Source organism: Nannospalax galili, unplaced genomic scaffold (assembly GCF_000622305.1).
Source record: "Nannospalax galili isolate Female #2095 unplaced genomic scaffold, S.galili_v1.0 scaffold77, whole genome shotgun sequence".
Classification (NCBI taxonomy): Eukaryota; Metazoa; Chordata; class Mammalia; order Rodentia; family Spalacidae; genus Nannospalax; species Nannospalax galili.
Window position 1 is genome coordinate 2322460 of NW_008341457.1, and position 17530 is coordinate 2339989.

General features: G+C 51.5%; 2 protein-coding genes across 3 annotated transcripts in view; one reads left to right on the forward strand and one right to left on the reverse strand.

Annotated features, from left to right (window-relative positions):
- Eef2 (eukaryotic translation elongation factor 2) overlaps positions 1 to 8642 on the reverse strand; it is an 18280-nt gene extending 9638 nt beyond the window's left edge. Inside the window, exon 1 of the mRNA XM_029565389.1 lies at positions 8610 to 8642. The gene's annotated coding sequence lies outside the window, so the exon portion shown is untranslated. The remainder of the gene's footprint in view (positions 1 to 8609) is intronic.
- A 1830-nt stretch (positions 8643 to 10472) lies between these two features.
- The window catches only part of Pias4 (protein inhibitor of activated STAT 4), a 14439-nt gene continuing 7381 nt past the window's right edge, over positions 10473 to 17530 (forward strand). The window contains exons 1-2 of one of the 2 annotated variants that reach the window (XM_008837076.3): positions 10473 to 10593; positions 14466 to 14874. In XM_008837076.3, coding sequence (XP_008835298.1) covers positions 10567 to 10593; positions 14466 to 14874 — 436 coding nt within the window. In that variant the 5' untranslated portion in view covers positions 10473 to 10566. The remainder of the gene's footprint in view (positions 10594 to 14465; positions 14875 to 17530) is intronic. The other variant, XM_029565391.1, reaches the window with a different exon arrangement.

Consider the following 17530-nt stretch of genomic DNA (forward strand, 5'->3'; position numbering starts at 1 on the left):
AATCCCAGCACTCGGGAGGCAGAGGCAGGCAGATCTCTCTGAGTTCGAGGCCAGCCTGGTCTCCATAGTGCATCCAGGACAGCTGGGGCTACAGGGAAACCTTGTCTCAAAAAAGACAAAAAAAGGAGGGGGGGAAGAAAAAAGAGGGGTCAGAGTTCACCTAGCATGCACAAGACCCAGGTTCCATCCCCAACAACATATAAACCAGGTCTGGTGACATACACCTGTCATCCCACCATGAGAAGGTAGAGGCAGGAGGATCAGGAGTTCAGGGTCATCCTCAGCTACAAACACAGTTGTAGACCAGCCTAATCCCAGCACTCATGTGGCAGAGGCAGGTGAATCTCAGTTCAATAGCAGCCTGGTCTACATAGCGGGTTTCAGGCCAGCTGGGGCTACAGGAAGACCTTGTCTCAAAATAAATAAATAAGGGGGCTCAGCGGTTAAGAGTACTGACTGCTCTTGCAGAGGACCCAGGTTTGATTCCCAGCACCCACATGGCGGCAATGAACCATCCTTAACTCCAATTCCAAAGAGTCTGAAGCCTTCTTCTGACCTCCATGGCGTTGCATGACACGGGTGTATCCACGTACATGCAGGCAATACACTAGTACACATAAAAAAAAATTTAAAATAGGGCGTGGTGGCTCACGCCTGTAGTCCCAGCACTTTGGAGGGAGAGGCAGGCAGATCTCTGTGAGTTCAAGGCCAGCCTGGTCTACATAGTGAGTTCCAGGACAGCTGGGGCTACAGGAAGACCCTGCTTCAAAAAGACAAAAAAAAAAAAAAAAGACTAAAATTACCCTTACCTGTAAATATGTGGGCATAGAATCATGTTCTATGTGAGTAGCCTGATCATTCGGAAAGTCTAAGAAGTTAAAGAATTGAGGGGGTGAGGAGATTTGGGAGAATTGGGACTTATCCAGAGCTAAGGCTAGGCTGGTGTCGCCAGATACAGACAGCATCACCCTGCAACGAGAAGAGCCACAATCAAGTTCAGAGTCTGCAGTAATCTGCTCAGGCTGGAGGTAAAGGTAGAGGAGCTACAGGAGCCTACAATGCTGCAGGGAGATGCCTGTGCACATGCGCTTACTGCAGCGTGGCGGGTACAGTAGCGCCCCCTGCTGGCCAGAAGTCAAAAAGGCGCAGCCCTCGAATCTGCCTTTCAGTATTCGTTGGTCATTTGTGTGATGAGGGAAAAAAGCTATAGAGGTAAATAAGATGTGTTTTAAATTTGGTTGAAGGGAACGTGACTTAAAAATCTGGTTCTCGCCAGTTGTGGTGGCGCACGCCTTTAGTCCCAGCACTCGGGAGGCAGAAGCAGGCCAGCATGGTCTACATAGGGAGTGCCAGGCCAGCTGGGGCTACAAGGAGACACTGTCTCAAAAAGACCAAAAAAAAAAAAAAAAGGTTCTGAAGTTGGGCGTGGTGGTGCACGCCTTTAATCCCAGTACTCCAGACTCAGAGAAGGGCGGATCTCTAAGAGATTGAGGCCAGTCTGGTCTACATAGGGAGTTCCAGGACAGCCAAGGCTACAGGGAGACCCTGTCTCAAAATGACGGAAAAAAAAAAAAAAAAGAGCAATGGCTCTTCTTGCAGAGGACCCAGGTTCAGTTCCCAGCACCCACATGGCAGCTAACAACCATCCATAATTTCAGTTCCAGGGGATCCAATGCTCTCTTCTGTCCTCAGTGGGCATTGCAGGATATGGGTGCACTCACATACATGCAGGCAATACACTCATACACATAAAGTAAAAATAAATAAAAATTGTAAAAAGGTAATGCTAATGCTAGCCGGGCACACGCCTTTAATCCCAGCACTTGGGAGGCAGAGACAGGTGGATCTCTGTGAGTTGGAGGCCAGCCTGGTCTACATAGTGAGCTCCAGGCCAGCTGGGGCTACTGGAAGACCCTTTTCCAAAAAGACCGGAAAAAAAAAAAAAAAAAAAAAAAAAGGTAATGCTGTAATGAGCCTTGGGTAAGTTACTTAAGGTCTCTGGGCATTGGATTGAATGGGGCTGGGGCTCAGTATGTGCTCAGGAGTGCTCACCTAGCAAGTACAAAATCCCCAGCACATATAAACCTGTGTGATCAACGAAGCCTGGTGTCATACACCTGTCATCCCAACACTCAAGAGCTAAGGCATGAGGATCAGGAATTCAAGGTCATCTCCAGCTCTATATGGACTTTGAAGCTAGCCTGGGCTACATGTGTCCAAACAAGGCTGGAGAGATGGCTTAATTGGCAAAGTGCTTGTCTTGCAAGGAGAAATATATGCATTCTATCCCAAGCTAGGAGTGTATGGTGATGCATGCTTGAAATAATTCCATTGTAGGGAGGGCAGTAACAGGAGCATCCAAGGCCTGCAGTGAAATGTGTCTAACTACATAGGTGAGTACTAGCTCAGTGAGATCCTGATGCAAAAAGCAGAGAGTCTGGAGAGCTGGCTCAGATGTTAAGAGCACAGGCTGCTCTTGCAGAGGACCCAGGTTCAGTTCCCAGTACCCACATGGTGGCTAACAACCATCTGTAACTCCAGTTCCTGGGGACAACGTGCCCTCTTCTGGCCTCCGCAGGGATTGCACACACAGGTGCACTTTCATATATGCAGGCAAACACTCATACACGTAAACTAAAATTTAAAAAAGGGTGAGGCCTAGTGGCCTTTAATTCCAGCACTCAGGAGGCAGAGGCAGATGGATCTCTGTGACACTGAGGCCAGCCTGGGCTACATAGGAAGTTCTAGGTCAGCTGTTGCCATGGCTGTCTCAAAAAACTAAAAAAACAAAACAACAAAGTAGCTGGGGCTACAGGGAGACCCTGTCTCAAAAAGACCGAAAAAAAAAAAAAAAAAAACAAACTCAGATCCTGGAGAGATGGCTCGGCTACGAACTGTCCTTAGCTCCAGTTCCAGGGGAATCCGAAGCCCTCTTCTGACCTCCGCAGCATTGCATGACATGGGTGCACTCACATACATGCAGGCGATACACTCATACACATAAACCACACGGTGTACTCACATACATACGTGCAGGCAATACACTTGTACACATAAAATAAAAATAAATATTTAAAAAAAACTCAAAGTAGAGAGGAATTGAAGAACACACCTGATGGTGAACTCTTACCTGCACACGCACACACACATTGCATGTGTGCCTGCCCAGACATATGCAAACACACATGAACACATACACACAAAATTACATGTACATAGATGGGTCAGTGGTTAAGGTCCTTTAAAGACCTGAGTTTGTTGCCCAGCATCCAAATCTCGATCTGTAAGTTCAGTCCAAGGGGATTGGACCCCCTCTTTCAGCCTCTTCAGGCAATACATATGTACACACCACATAAAAACAATAGGTTTGCAGGACAAGGTTTGGAGGCAGAGGCAGGTGGATCTCTATGAGTTCAAGGCCAGCGTGGTCTACATATCAAGTTCTAGGCCAGCTGGGGTTACAGGGAGACCCTGTCTCTAAATAAATAAATAAATAAATAAATAAATCTTGCTGGGTAAGGCAGCACACGACTTCAGCCCCAGTACTCTATAAGCAGGGGCAGGTAGATCTCTGTGAGTTCAAGGCCAGCCTGGTCTACATGGGGCCACTCAGGGTTATCTATATAGGGACCCTGTCTCCCATCCAAGTACTAACCAGGCCCGACCCTGCCTTAGCTTCCAAGATCAGAAGACCGTGGTATGGCTGTAGACAAGACCCTGTCTCATAATAATGGAAAAGGAAAAAATTTTTTTGAGTTCCAGCCAATGAGATGATCTGTCCCCCAAAGCCCTTCCTAAGTGATTTTTTTTTTTTTTTTGGTCCTTCTGAGACACACTGTGTAGACCAGGCTCTGCCTACCTCTACCTCCTGAGTGCTGGGATTAAAGGCGTGCTCAGCCTTCCTAGTTGATTTTTACTCTCCCTGAAAGACTGTCCTCCTCTTTAAGGCTCACTATTGGTACATCACCCCTGCCAGGGCCAAGGAAGAAAGAGGGAAGGAGAAAAGCCACTCTGCCTACCATTGGCCAGAAGCTGGTCACGTGACCACACGTAGCTGCCTGACGTATTGGGAAATATAGTCCACTTCAGGAGGCCACAGGTCCAGTTTAAAATCAAAAGTGGTTTGACCAAGGACAAAGAAGAGAAGGGCTGTTGGAAGGAATTAGCCATTTGTCAGGTTGGAATAGTGGTAGGGACTGAATATACAGTCATTGACAAAGTGGTTGCTGTACAAGCTGAAGGATCTGAGTTTGAATCCCCAGGACCCGGGTAAAGGTGGACATGGTGCTGGGTGTTGGGCACCTCTTTGGTCCCAGCACTCAGGAGGCAGAAGCAGGCATATCTCTGTGAGTTTGAGACCAGCCTGAACTACATAGCGAGTTCCAGGCCAGCTGGGACTACAGGGAGACCCTATCTCAAAAACAACAAAATAACATGGGCTGTTCTTGCAGAAGATCCAGGTTCGAATCCCAGCACCCACACAGCAGCTAACAACTGTTTGTAACTCCAGTCCCAGGGGATCCAACAGCCTCTTCTGACCTCCGAGGGCATTGCGTGACAGGGGTGCACTTACCTACATGCAGGCAATACACGCATACATATAAAATAAAAATAAAAAATAAAAAAAAACACACAAAATAATGGAGAACCAGGGAGAAAAACACAGGAGATGGAACTGTGCCCTCTGCATGCACACACATAAATGCAAACAGACACAGTGTGAGAAATTCTCTCAAGCTTTCTGCCTCCTGAAACCCCAGCACAAATTATTCAGAAACTCACAAACTGTCACACATCAGCAAATATTCTGAAACCTACAGGAAACTACCTTTGTGTGTGTGCTATGCATAGACCCCAGAGTCTCAAGCATGCCAAGCAGCTGCAGCAGCCTTACCCACAGCTGAAAGAAATTTGTATGCATTTTTTTTCTTCTTTTTATACAAATTTGCACTACCCTCTGTGTGCGTGGAAAAGTCGGGTACCCTCCTCCATCCCATTTCTTTTTTTCATTTGTTTTGGGGGGCCTTTAAATTTTATTTTTTAAAATATTTTATTTTATTTTATGTGTATGAGTGTATTGCCTGTGAACTGGCTCAGCAAACTTCCCTAAGTTACTCCATTTTGTTCAGAGCCATTTTAGCAGCAACTTTGCTCCACACCAAAAGGAAAAGGGGGGCAACCTTGGGTCTTGGGAAATTGTCCTAGCCATGAACCCTGGAATGTGCTAATTCCAGACATCTTACATCTGGCTAACTGCTCGTTTTCACTTCTGTAACCCGCTTGCTGTTTTAGGTCACCTTGACACACAGTATAAGCCCACCCTGTTACTGTCTGACCACCTGTAACTGCTGATTCCAGCTTTCTTACTATACTCGTTATGGCTAGGACGTTGACTAATTTTAAAATTACAAAGTTGATTGCCAAGTTATATGACTGTATCACTTGTCTGTATGATTGCTTGTTGACTGATAGATTCAAAGTTCTGCTATGTTGTACAAACCTGATTGGTTCACAAGTGTCCTGTTTGAATAATATTTCAGTAACCCTTTAAAAACTCCAACCTGACAATCATCAGAGCTGCTTCTACTCCCGAGATGGACAGCCTGGCTGGTCGAAAATTAAAATTTACCTTGCTACTTTTCTTAAAATGGTGCTGGTGATTTTTTTGTGAACTCCGACCTGTATGTATGTGAGTGCACCTGTGTCATGCAATGCCTCGGAGGTCAGAAGAGGGCTTCGGATTCCCCTGGAACTGGAGTTAAGGACGGTTTGTAGCCACCATGTGGGTGCTGGGAATCGAATCTGGGTCCTCTACAAGAGCAGTTAGTGCTCTTAACCACTGAGCCATCTCTCCAGCCCCTATTTTTATTTTTATTTTATATATATGAGTGTTTTGCCTACATGTATGTGTGTGTGTGAGTGTGTGATGTGTGTAAAGTTTCTGCAGAGGTCAAGAAGAGGATGTTGGAGCCCCTGAAACTGGAGTGACCAACAGTTGTTACCTGTGTGTGGGTATGGGAACCGAACTCAGGTCCTCTGCAAGAGCAGCCAGTGCTCTAAGCTAGTACTTATTATTTGTTGAAAGATGACTTAAAGTATGTAGGTGGGCTAGTGGTGGCATTGAGTGCTGGGATTTCAGTACTTCAGAAAAGCAAAATAAAAGTCCGAAAATATAAATATACATTAGTGAAAATTTTACTGAAATATACCACTTTCAAACTAGTGGAGGGGCCAGGCCTAGTGGTGCATGCTTTTAACCCCAGCAGTTGTGAGGCACCCACAGGCAGGTTACCGTGAGATCAAGCCAGCCTGGTCTATATAGTGAGTTCCAGGCCAGCTGGGGCTACAGGGAGACTCTGTCTCAAAAAACACATCTCCCATCAAAACAAAAAAACAAAACACAAACCTGGTGGATTCAATGTTCCTTTGGCCACTGCCCACTCCTAGTCCTGAACATGCTACACTTTACCCTATAATAAACACCTGTTGCCTCTTATCTTGTGACTTAAATAAACTTCTACAGAAGAAAGGCAGGATGCTCACAATTATAATCCCAGCACTTGAAAGGCTGAGACATGAATTGCTGCCAATCAAAGCCAGCCTGGTCTACCTAATGAGTCCCATGCTAGCCAGAATTAGAGAGTGAGATCATATCTCAAAAACTACAAATGAGCCTGGGTGTGCTACCACACACCTTTAATCCCAGCATTTTGGAGGCAGGAAGATCTCTGTGAGTTCTAGGACAGCCTTGTCTAGTGAGTTCCAAGGCAGCTGGGGCTACAGGGAGACCCTGTCTCAAAAAGACCAAAAAAACAAAAATTTATTTAGCAGTACAGGAGGTGAATCTAGCCACAGCTGGCCTGGAACTTGCTCTATAGACCAGGCTGGCCTCGAACTGGAACTCAGCGATCTGCCTGCCTCTGCCTCCCAAATGCTGGGATTCAAGGGATGCGCCACCACACCCGGCAGGGCTGTACAGAGTCTTAGTCTTTATTACTTTAAAAAAACTTTTAAGCCAGGCGTGGTGGCGCACACCTTGAATCCCTGCTCTCGAAAAGCACAGGCAGGCAGATCTCTGTGAGTTCAAGGCCAGCCTGATCCACATAGTGAGTTCCAGGACAGCTGGGGCTACAGGGAAACCCTGTCTCAGAAAAGACCAAAAAAAAAAAAAAAAAAAAAAACTTTTAATTTTTTTCTTAATTTTTTATGTCTATGAGTGTTATGCCTGCATGTATGTAAGTGCACCCATGTCGTGCAATGCCTGTGGAGGTCAGAAGAGGGTGTCTGATCCCCTAGAACTGGAGTTACAGACAGTTGTCAGGCACCATGTGGGTGCTGGGAAATGAATCTGGGTCCTCTGCAACTGCAGCAAATGCTCTTAACCGCTGAGCCAACTCTCCAGCCCGTTTATTACATTTAAAAAAAAAATGTGTATGCGTGTATTGCCTGCGTGTAGGCAAGTGTACCCGTGTCGTGCAATGCCCGCAGAGGACAGAAGCTGTCGGATCCCCTGGAACTGGAGTTATGGACAGTTGTTAGCTGCCATGTGGGTGCTGGGATACGATTCCAGGTCTTCTGCAAGAATAACCAGTGTTCTTAACCTCTGAGCCATCGCTCCAGACCCCCGTTTATTACTTTTTAAAAAATATTTTGTGATGCGCCGGGCGTGGTGGCATACGCCTTTAATCCCAGCACTCGGGAGGCAGAGGCAGGCGGATCTCTGTGAACTCAAGTCCAGCCTGGTCTACATAGTGAGTTCCAGGCTAGCTGGGGCTACTGGGAGACCCTGTCTCAAAAAAAGACCAAAAAAAAAAAGTTTTTTTTTTTCTCCAGTTCCAGGGGAATCTGATGCCGTCTTCTGACCTCTGCGGCATTGCACGACACGGGTGTACTCACTTACATGCAGGCAATACACTCGTACACATTAAAAAAATTAAAAAATAGGGCGTGGTGGCTCATGCTTGTAGTCCCAGTACTTGGGAGGCAGAGGCAGGTGGACCTCTGTGAGTTCAAGGCCAGCCTGGTCTACGTAGTGAGTTCCAGGACAGCTCGGGCTACAGGGAGACCCTGTCTCAAAAAGACCAAAAAAAATTAAAATAAATAAATAAATAAATAAAATAATAGAAAAATATTTGAAAAAAAAATTTTTTTATTTTATGATTGTATTGCCTAAATGTATGTAAGTGCACCCATGTTGTGCAGTGCCCTGGGAGGTCAGAAGAAGGCCTCTGTTCCCCTGGAACTGGAGTTACAAATGGTTGACAGCCACCATGTGGATGCTGGGAATTGAACCCAGGTTCACTGCAAGAGCAATCAGTGCTTTTAATCGTTGAACCATCTCTCCAGCCCCCTTATTAATTTATTTATTCATGGAGGTAGGGTCCCTCACTTTGTAGACCCGGCTGGCCTCGAGCTTAGAAATCCTCCTGCCTCTGACTCCCAACTGCTGGGCTTAACCGCAAGGGCCAGGAAGCCTGGCAAGCCCGGGGTTTACTTTAATGTAGATTGTTTGGCCTTCAAAGACTTGATTATAACCCTAAGATAACCTCTCCTACCTCTTAAAAAGGAGAAAGATAGTTTAATTTTTTTTCTTGGATGCAGGGTCTTACTATGTAGCCCAGGTTGGCTCCAAACTCTCCCTCTTCCTGTCTCAGCTTCCCATGAGATGACTTGAGTTACTGTGGTTTTGGAGGTTCCAAGTTTGTACACCTTGTTCCTTGCAGTACATGCACGTATAGTCCAGGATCCGGATATGCAGCATGCGGGCCTGCAGGAACCTGCTGACCAGGCACCTCATTGCAGCACGCTGTGGAGGAGCAACCATCTGCACCTCGGCCATCCCATCACTGCAGCTGCAAGATGCATTGCGATCGCCGCTGCAGTGTCCACAGTCCCTCCTCCTCCAGATTCGACCTAGGCAGGCGCCCACAGGCGCACGGTGATTCCAGGCTCCGGCCTTTAAGACATCCCCCGCCCCCCACCTACAGCTTGCAAGGATGGGAAAGGTTTCCCAGATGGCCATGAAAGTGAGGCTCAGGGAGGGGATGAAACGCCTTTAAGAAGCCAAAGCTCTATTGTGAGTGGGCGTGGCCTCTGCAAGCATGCGGAAGAAGAGGCCCTGAGCCAGAAGCTTGTGGGTCTTTAAGAGACCCTTAAATGGGGTGTCCACGGACTTGGCACTGAAAATGAGGCACTCTGGCGGGGCTGGACGCCTAAATTTAAGAAGCCGGGAGTGGGCGTGGCCACCGGGAGCTTGGCCCGCGGGAGCCCTTTTGAAAACGAGGCTCGGGTGGGGTTGTTCTCCTTGAAGTAGCCAGCTACCGGGTTTAAAGGGTGTGGGACCTTGTCGCTAAGCCTGATAATATGAGCTCGATCCCAGGAACCTAAATATTGATTCGCTGGTGGGAGAACAACTGAAGCAAATTGTCCTCGACCCGGGAGCCGTGGGGGCGTGCACCCCACTCCCACATATACACGCACATTCTTGCGTTGCCTGCGTGAGGGCAAAGGATGGAGGCGCTTGCCTCCAAACCTGAAGATGTGAGTTCGATCCCTAGCTCACTTGACCTCCGCATACACCCTGTGGAAGACACGTGCGCTCCCCGTGCTACACAGTAACAGAAAATTAGTAACTGTAGTAACAAGTATAGTAAAAAGTAACCACTGAAATGTGGCATGGCTTCAGGCGTGTAACGGAAAGGAGGCGCTACCATTCCTGTAGGAAGCTAATGCAGAAGGTCGGGCGTGGGGGTGCACGCCTTTAATCCCAGCACTCAGGAGGACCTCTGTGAGTTAAAGGCTAGCCTGGATAGTGAGTTCCAGGCCAGCTGGGGACTACAGGAAGATCCTGTCTCAAAAAAGAGAGAAAAAAAAAAGAAAAAAGAAAAGTTAATGCAGGGCTGGAGAGCTGGCTTAGCGGTTTATAGCACTGGCTACTCTTGCAGAGGACCCTGATTGGGTTCCAGCCCCACATGGCGCCTAACAATAGTCCAAAACTCCAGTTCCAGGGTACCTGACGCCCTCTTCTGGCCTCCTTGGGCATTGCGGGACACGGGTGCACTTACACACATGCAGGCAAAACACACACAAAATAAAAATAAATCTAAACATAAATAAATAGATGTAAAAATAAAAATAAATCAAAGAATAAATATAAATAAATAAATTTAATTGAAAGACCAAAAAAAAAAATAGGGGGATTTCCCCCCGGAGGAGCGGGACGACGGCCTCCTCTAACCGACGGAACCAGAGGAAGCAGGAAGGGCTTCAATCCCTTTAAAAAACTACACCCTCCCTCCAAGGGGCGTGGCCACGGCGGACGCAATGAAAGCCGCCGAGGGGGGGTGTGGCCTGATACCTCTAGGTAGTGATTGGTTGGAGTTTCGGTCGGGACCTCCTGCGCGTGCGCATGCGCAAAACACCGCCTTGCGCTCCTCGGCTGGCGTCGTGGGGGAGGAGTCAGCGCTCCGCTTTCATTGGCTGTTCCTGCGGCCCCGCCCTCCGGGCAGAGCAGTCACGTGACGGGACGGCTGGGGGCTCCCGGCGCGGGGGACGCTGGTGGCCAAGATGGCGGCGGAGCTGGTGGAGGCCAAAGTAAGTGAGCGGCGGCGGCTGGAGCCGGCATGGGGCGGCTATCCGGGTAGCGAACGCGCCTCGAAACGAGCTCGGGGTGGCGCTGCGGGGTGTGGCTCTGCGGGATCCTCGGACCGCGCAGGCCGGCTGCGGGGTGCGGCGGGGGGCGGGGAACCGGGGGCGGGGTCCTCAGCTCCCTCTCCCTGGTGTCCCCATCCCGCTCTTGCCCCTGCGCCACCGACCCGATATTGGGGTCTCTACACCTTGAGGACACCACTCCAAGTACCGTCTCCGTCTTCAGCACAGCCCTATTGGGAAAAGTGCTGAGGGGAAGGTCCCTGTGTAGTCCCCAAGCCCCAGGGATTCAGGGAGCGACTGCTCCATCCCGTTTCCATGGCAACCAGGAGTCCTCAGGTCTGGGTCCCCTTACCTCCCCCCATACATACACTACACCCCTGCAGGTCAGCTTGGGGTAGGTCTACTTGTAGTGTCACAGGTCCCCTGATTCTTTGGGGGGGGTCCCTTACTGATACGGTCATAACTGGACAAGTCAGACTTTATTACCCAGCTCAATTATGAATGCCCAAGTTCCTTTTGGAGTGTCTGGGTCTCCAAACCCCGCCCCCCTGGTGACACTTGGGTACTGACACCTGGCTGATCCCTTGCCTTCCCAACCCTCTGACTTCATTTTTGGTTAGGAGTGTTTGGTCAACACCCCCTTGTTTTCTGTTTTTTTCTATTTATTATATATATATATATATTCTTTCTTTGAGACAGAGTTTCCCTGCAACCCCAACTGTCCTGGAACTCACAGTGTAGACTAGTCTGGCCTCTCACAGAGTTTTGCCTACCTCTGCCTCTGGAGTGCTGGGATTAAAGGTGTGCACTAACACACCTGGCTTTATTTGTTTTCTATATATGAATGTTGTCTAGTATGAAAGTGCACTATGTGTGTGCAAAGCTCATGGAGGCCAGAAGAGGGCATTAGATCCCCTGGAACTGGACTGTTGTGAGTACCTTGTGGGTGCTGGGAACCGAACCTGAGACCTTTGCAAGAGCAGCCAATGCACTTAAAGGACTGAGCCAGCTCTCTAACCCTCTTAGATTGATTCTTGCTGGGTCCCTTGATTGACTGAGTTTAGGGGAGGCCTCTTTAGCCTCCTGCCCCCATTTACCAAGGCTTTGTCCCCTCTCTCCCTTGGTTCCCTTTTGAGCTTTCCTGAGGCTTGGAACATCGTTATCCCAGTTGATTTCCAGCCCAGGCTCCAGCATGTGTCCATCCTAGTTGCTGGGGGATCCTAGTACCCCTTGTGGGTCTTCCTGCCCATAAGGTCCTGACCTGCCTGGGTTTTTCTTTTCTTCCTTTCCTGCCTCTGTGTCTTTATAGGGCTCTTCTGTCCCCACTGGGACCTGCTGGAGGTTCCGAAATAGGGTATACCCCTCTTTCCCTGTCCACTCACTCCAAACCTACACCACATGCAAAACCAGGCTTTTGGGAAACAGAGTCTCAAGATGGGGGATGGGGGCTGTGAACTCTCAGGCTCCGAGACTTGTTATCTGAAGTCCCTCCATCCCTAAAATGTCACATTGAGGAGTACAGGGTGGTAGGGGGAGCTCTGCCTCTGCACCCCGCCTTCTGCCTACAGAGGGCAGGGGCTGTAATCCCTTTTTGACTGTCCTGGTCCTTGAAATATGAGCTGAGAGACTCTGCATGACCCTCTGGTGACCAGGTCCCCCCTCCCCCTAATTAATTGAACTTGCCCTTTTCTTTGGAGTTCCTTTCATGTTGAACTTCTGCTGCTCCTGGGGGGCTCGGGGCTGGAGCATCTCTTTCAAGACCCTAGGGTGTGGGGACCGCCACAACCCAAAGTCTCTGGTGAACTCCCTCATAGTGCCTTGTATATGATGGAGACCCACATTTTCAGTAACGTTTCCCCAGTCTGTCACAAAGGTGAGGCATTCTTTATGACTTTTGGGGTGCACAGGAGCTGGTGGGATTTGTTGATGAATGGACTTGAGGGACCATTGGTTGGAGACCCCTGCAGCGCAAGCTTAGGGTTTAGCCTGCAGACTTCACCCCAGTGTTGGGGATCTCAGGTTTCAGAAAAATCAGGGCTGGAGACGCTGCTGCCTCCTGTCTGGGTCTGTGCTGTCGGGCTTTCAGCCGGCCCCAAGCTGAAAGCTCTAGAAACCGTCAGGGCTGCTGTTTGTACACAGGCCCTGGCACCTGTGCCAGGGCAAGAAGTGCTCTTGGGGCTATAGATGGGAACTAATTCCTGTCCTTGTGGCCTGCTGTCCAGGCCAGGCTGCTCAGGCGTGGCAGCTGCTGAGGAACCCAACTGAGACCATCTGGCAGCGACAGGGCTGCTGGGATGCTCACCATTCCCCTTGGGTGATAGGGACATCTGGGGGCTACCAGGCCCCTGCCTCGGACTGGACCATCCAACCTCACCTCTCCCCTCTCCCCACTCCTAAGGGCCTGAGCTTAATGTAGAACAAATCTGCTACCCACAAGCTGTTTGCCTCTATAACAGGTAGGAAGACAAGACCACATCATGGGAACAGGAAGGTCCCTCAGTGTAGAGTGGGTGTGCTGTGAGCCAGAGTCTCCCCCAGGCCTGCAGGCTGCCAGGGAGCCCAGTGACCACAAGTCTGAGCTCCAACCTGCACCTGGGAGGCCTTGGGCCAGTCATGCCGTACTCCTAGCTTCAGTTTTCCTCAGTCTGCATAGTGGGGACAGACCGCCTTGGAGTAACTCACACTCCAAGTCCTGGGTGGTTTTCAGGGCCCCCTGGGACACTGCTCTTGATCTCAAGATCATGTCTTCCAAGTGGCCAGGGACCAAGGCCACTGTGTAGACACCCTGTGGGTTCTAGGCCACCTAGGCCCTCATGCTGGTCAAGTGGGCTTCTAGCAGCCTCAGATAGCATCTTTGGGGCCCATGACCCATCAGGTCCCCTGGAAGTCCCTTCCCACTCCTGGCTTTCATTCACTCCAGGCCAGCCACAGGGCTTAGCACAGGACTCCCCAAGGCCCTATTGGCCTGTCCCATCAGGGCCTGACCCACCGATCGTGGGATCCCAGAGTGCCCAGGTCACATCCTGGAATCCACTGAGTTCTGGTTGGTATTATTTAGCCCAAGGGACCCTGGCAGGTCACTGCATCAGGTCCTGCCCAGCCTCACTGGTCACTCACTGTACTGGTGGTGACCAGGGCAGTTCCACATTCCGATGACCACTCATTCTCAGCCAGGCCTGCCCTGTTCCTAGGCATTTGGTAACATCTGGGGACCTGTTACATCACACTTGGGGGATTGCTGGTATGGAGTGGGTATGGAAGCCAGAGATGATGCTTATCAACCTGCAGGGCCCAGGACACCCCTCAGAATGACCTGGCTGAGTCCCCAGTGTTAGGGGACCCTGCTTGAGTCCAGCAGATGGTTCTGGGTCTGGGTCAGTTCCTGTGGGGGAGTCAGGGAGGGATTTCCCATAGCTTTAGAGCCAGGCAGGGTTTCGGTCCCAATCCCACCCTCCATTCCTGGAATTCAGAGCTCGAGCCTCCTGGCACGGGTGTCTTGGGGTGATAGCTGAGAATGCAGCTGCACACCCACATCTCCCTGGCGGTTTAGGACAAGGCAAAGCCTGGTCATGGACTGATGGAAGTGCATTTGTGGCCAGGACTGATCCAATGTTCACCCTGAAGGGTATTTGATGTGGCACCCCCCCACCCCACCCCCGTGCTTCCCACCCTCCTCAGGAGCCAAGAGGCTGTCACCATTGGCCTGCAGGGTGGAGCAGAATTGCATGTTCCCACCCCAGCAGGCAGCAGGGGGAGATGGGTGGGGTCCTGGGGACATTGTCCCCCCTGAGAGCCTTGTGGTTACTCTTTCCCAGAACATGGTGATGAGTTTCCGAGTATCCGACCTCCAGATGCTGCTAGGCTTCGTGGGCCGCAGCAAGAGTGGCCTGAAGCATGAGCTGGTTACACGGGCACTGCAGCTGGTGCAGTTCGACTGCAGCCCTGAGCTCTTCAAGAAGATCAAGGAACTCTATGAGACTCGCTATGCCAAGAAGAGCGCAGAGCCGGGCCCGACACCAGCCACTCGGCCGCTCGAGCCCCTGGCACTGCACTCAGTGCCCAGGACTGCCCTGTCAGGGCCTGCCGTGGACTACCCTGCACTCTACGGGAAGTATTTAAATGGACTGGGGCGACTGCCCACCAAAGCCCTCAAACCTGAGGTGCGCCTGGTGAAGCTGCCCTTTTTCAACATGCTGGATGAGTTGTTGAAGCCCACCGAGCTGGGTGAGTGGCGGGGGGGTACCCCGCAGAGTCCCCATGGGGGCCAGTCACCGCAGCGCCAGGCCACAAGGGCTTAAAATACGTTAAGACCCTGTGTGGCCTTGCACACCTGTTGCCTCTGCACTCAGGAGGCTGAGGCAGAAGGATGGTGAGTTTCAGCCCAGCCTATGCTACAGAGGAAGATCTTGCTGGGGTAGTGGGGGGCAGCTTAGGCTGAGGATGTAGGTGGTTAACTGGACAGAGCACTAGTCTAGCACACACAAGGCCCTGTGTCCATCCTCAGCACTGCAGAAATCAGGCATGGTTATACACTGTCATCCCAGTTAGGGGATGGGGGAGGCTGAGGCCGGAGAATCAAGAGTTCAGGATCATCCTGGACTACACAGAGAATTTGAGGACAGCCTGGGCTTCATGAGAACTTTATCTAAACAAAGCAGAAAGACAGGCATTTGCGGTGCAGTGAGGCCAGCTCCCACAATACCAGGCAGTGTAGATGGTTCAGAACCTGGTCCTCTGGTGGTGTAGACAGCCCCAGCCCTCCCTAGCTACCCAGGCTTCAAGTGGGTATGGAGTGGAGTGGGGTCTTAGCCACAGGAACTGCCCCGAGCTGGGCACCTGCATGGCCTGAGCAACCTTAGGCTCCTGGATAGAGAGGGCAGCTGCCCCATGGGTGCACATCCAGCCCCTCAGGTTTTCTGGATTTCACTGTGTGAGGAGACCCCCCACCCCCCAGCCCATGCTCTCTTCTGCCTGCCTCAGCCAGGAGCCTACAGGTGGGGCTCAGAGATGCAGGTTTCCTTCTGCTACCCTGCTTGAGGCTCAGGGCTCTCCCCTCCTGTGACCTGCTTCCATTCCAGCCCTTGTGCCTTCCGGGGTGGGTTGGCACCACCTGCTGAGGGAAGGCCTTGTCCCCTCTTGCCTGGAGATTGCTCACCCCTCAGCCAGACAACCCAATTGTGGATCAGCTGGGGCTGCTGGGGTGGAAGTCTTGAAGAAGGGGGTTGGGGGTACAGGCCTCTGAGGTGCTCTCTGTGGACCATCCCCAGCCTGTGGCTCCACCTCCTGGCCAGGCCTGAGTGTTTGCGCTAGGCTCTGAGGCTCCTCCCCTGGTTCAAGGCTCTGCCCCTGGCCCAAGGCCCCACCTCCAGCCTCTTCTGAATGTTTGCCCTGTGCTCTGAGGTTCCGCCCCCCCCCCCACCTGTAGCTCCACCCTCCCGCCTGGGGCAGTTCTGCAGGACCAGCTAGGTGAGCAGGTAGACCACGCCCTCTTGCCTTGCTGCCCAGGCAGCATCCCTTCCTGCTTGTCTACTGCCCTGAGCCTTGCACTCCCAGGTTATCCACAGCCCTCAGGGGCCTTGGCATGAGCTGAATGGTGGAGTCACTTTGAGGCTGGCCCCTGGCAGACTGGATGCCTGGGACTGGAGGTGACTGGACAGTGGTAGCCACCTGCCTCCCTGCCTGCATGGTGGGCTTCCTTCCTGCAGAGCAAGTCAGCCAGCACTCCGCCCCACAATGCATCTCTGTGCCCTGAGCCCCCAGGGACCTCGGTCACCTGATCTCCGGGAGATCCAGCTCCCCTGTCTACACTAGCAGCTCTGCAGATCAGAACAAAGAGGCAAACTCCGCCCTGCCCACCTCCCCCACCAGGGCACCCCTTTCCTGGACCCCCATGCCGTAGGTGACTGCTGGGGTGGGGCACAGTCCTTGAGTCTAATGCCACAAATCCCCCAAGTTCCAAGACCCAGGGTCTTGTACCCATTGCTCCAAGTCGGGCTGGGCCCTCCCCAGCATGAACCCCGAGTGGCCAGCAGCCCCGGCCAGCCCCTTGCCCGTAGTCCCCTCTCTGATTCCCAGGAAGTGCCACATTGAGCAGACACAAATCATAAATCACCCCAGCACCCAGAGGGAGGGGGACCAGCTGGAGACCAGGGTGTGGAGACAGCTAGTCTTCAGGAGGGGCTGGGGACCAGAGAGGGCAAGAAGCTCCCCAGGGGTCACACAGCAGCATGAGCCCCTCTACTCCAGGCTGACCCTTTTCTAGCACCCTGTATCACATAGCACCCACTTGGGGAGGGGACATTAAGGCCCCTGCACCCCTATCTGACATCTCCCCATCCCCTGGCTAGTCAGTAGGTCAGATGGCCATCACTGACCACCGTGGAACTGGCCAGGAGGATCTGCCAACCAGGTTCACTTGGGATGTCTGAGTCAGAGTCCACCCCAGACCCACATCCTCCTGTTGGGGCCCAAGGGGAGATGGGAGAGTGGTGTGGGACTGGAGAGATGTGTGCTTTGGCTCAGAACTGACCCCTGTGTCAGCCTGCCCTCCTGGCCTTCTACATGTCTATGGAGCAGTCTGGAGGGTGCTATGGGAGCAGGGGTTCAAGTCCAGACTTGGGGGTGCACAGCAGAGAGTCAGGGTAGGGCCTGTGAGGCCTGGGCCTGGTGGCCATACCTCCTCAGCAAGCCTGAAGGAAGTCATTGCGACTGAGCACAGGCAGCAAGGAAGGACAATGGCCTGAGCCCTTGGACGGGCTGAAGCTGGAGTCCTTAGGGTTTGGCTGGTTGACTTTTTTTTTTTTTGTCTTTTTGAAGCAGGGTCTCCCTGTAGCCCCAGCTGTCCTGGAACTTACTATGTAGACCAGGCTGGCCTCGATCT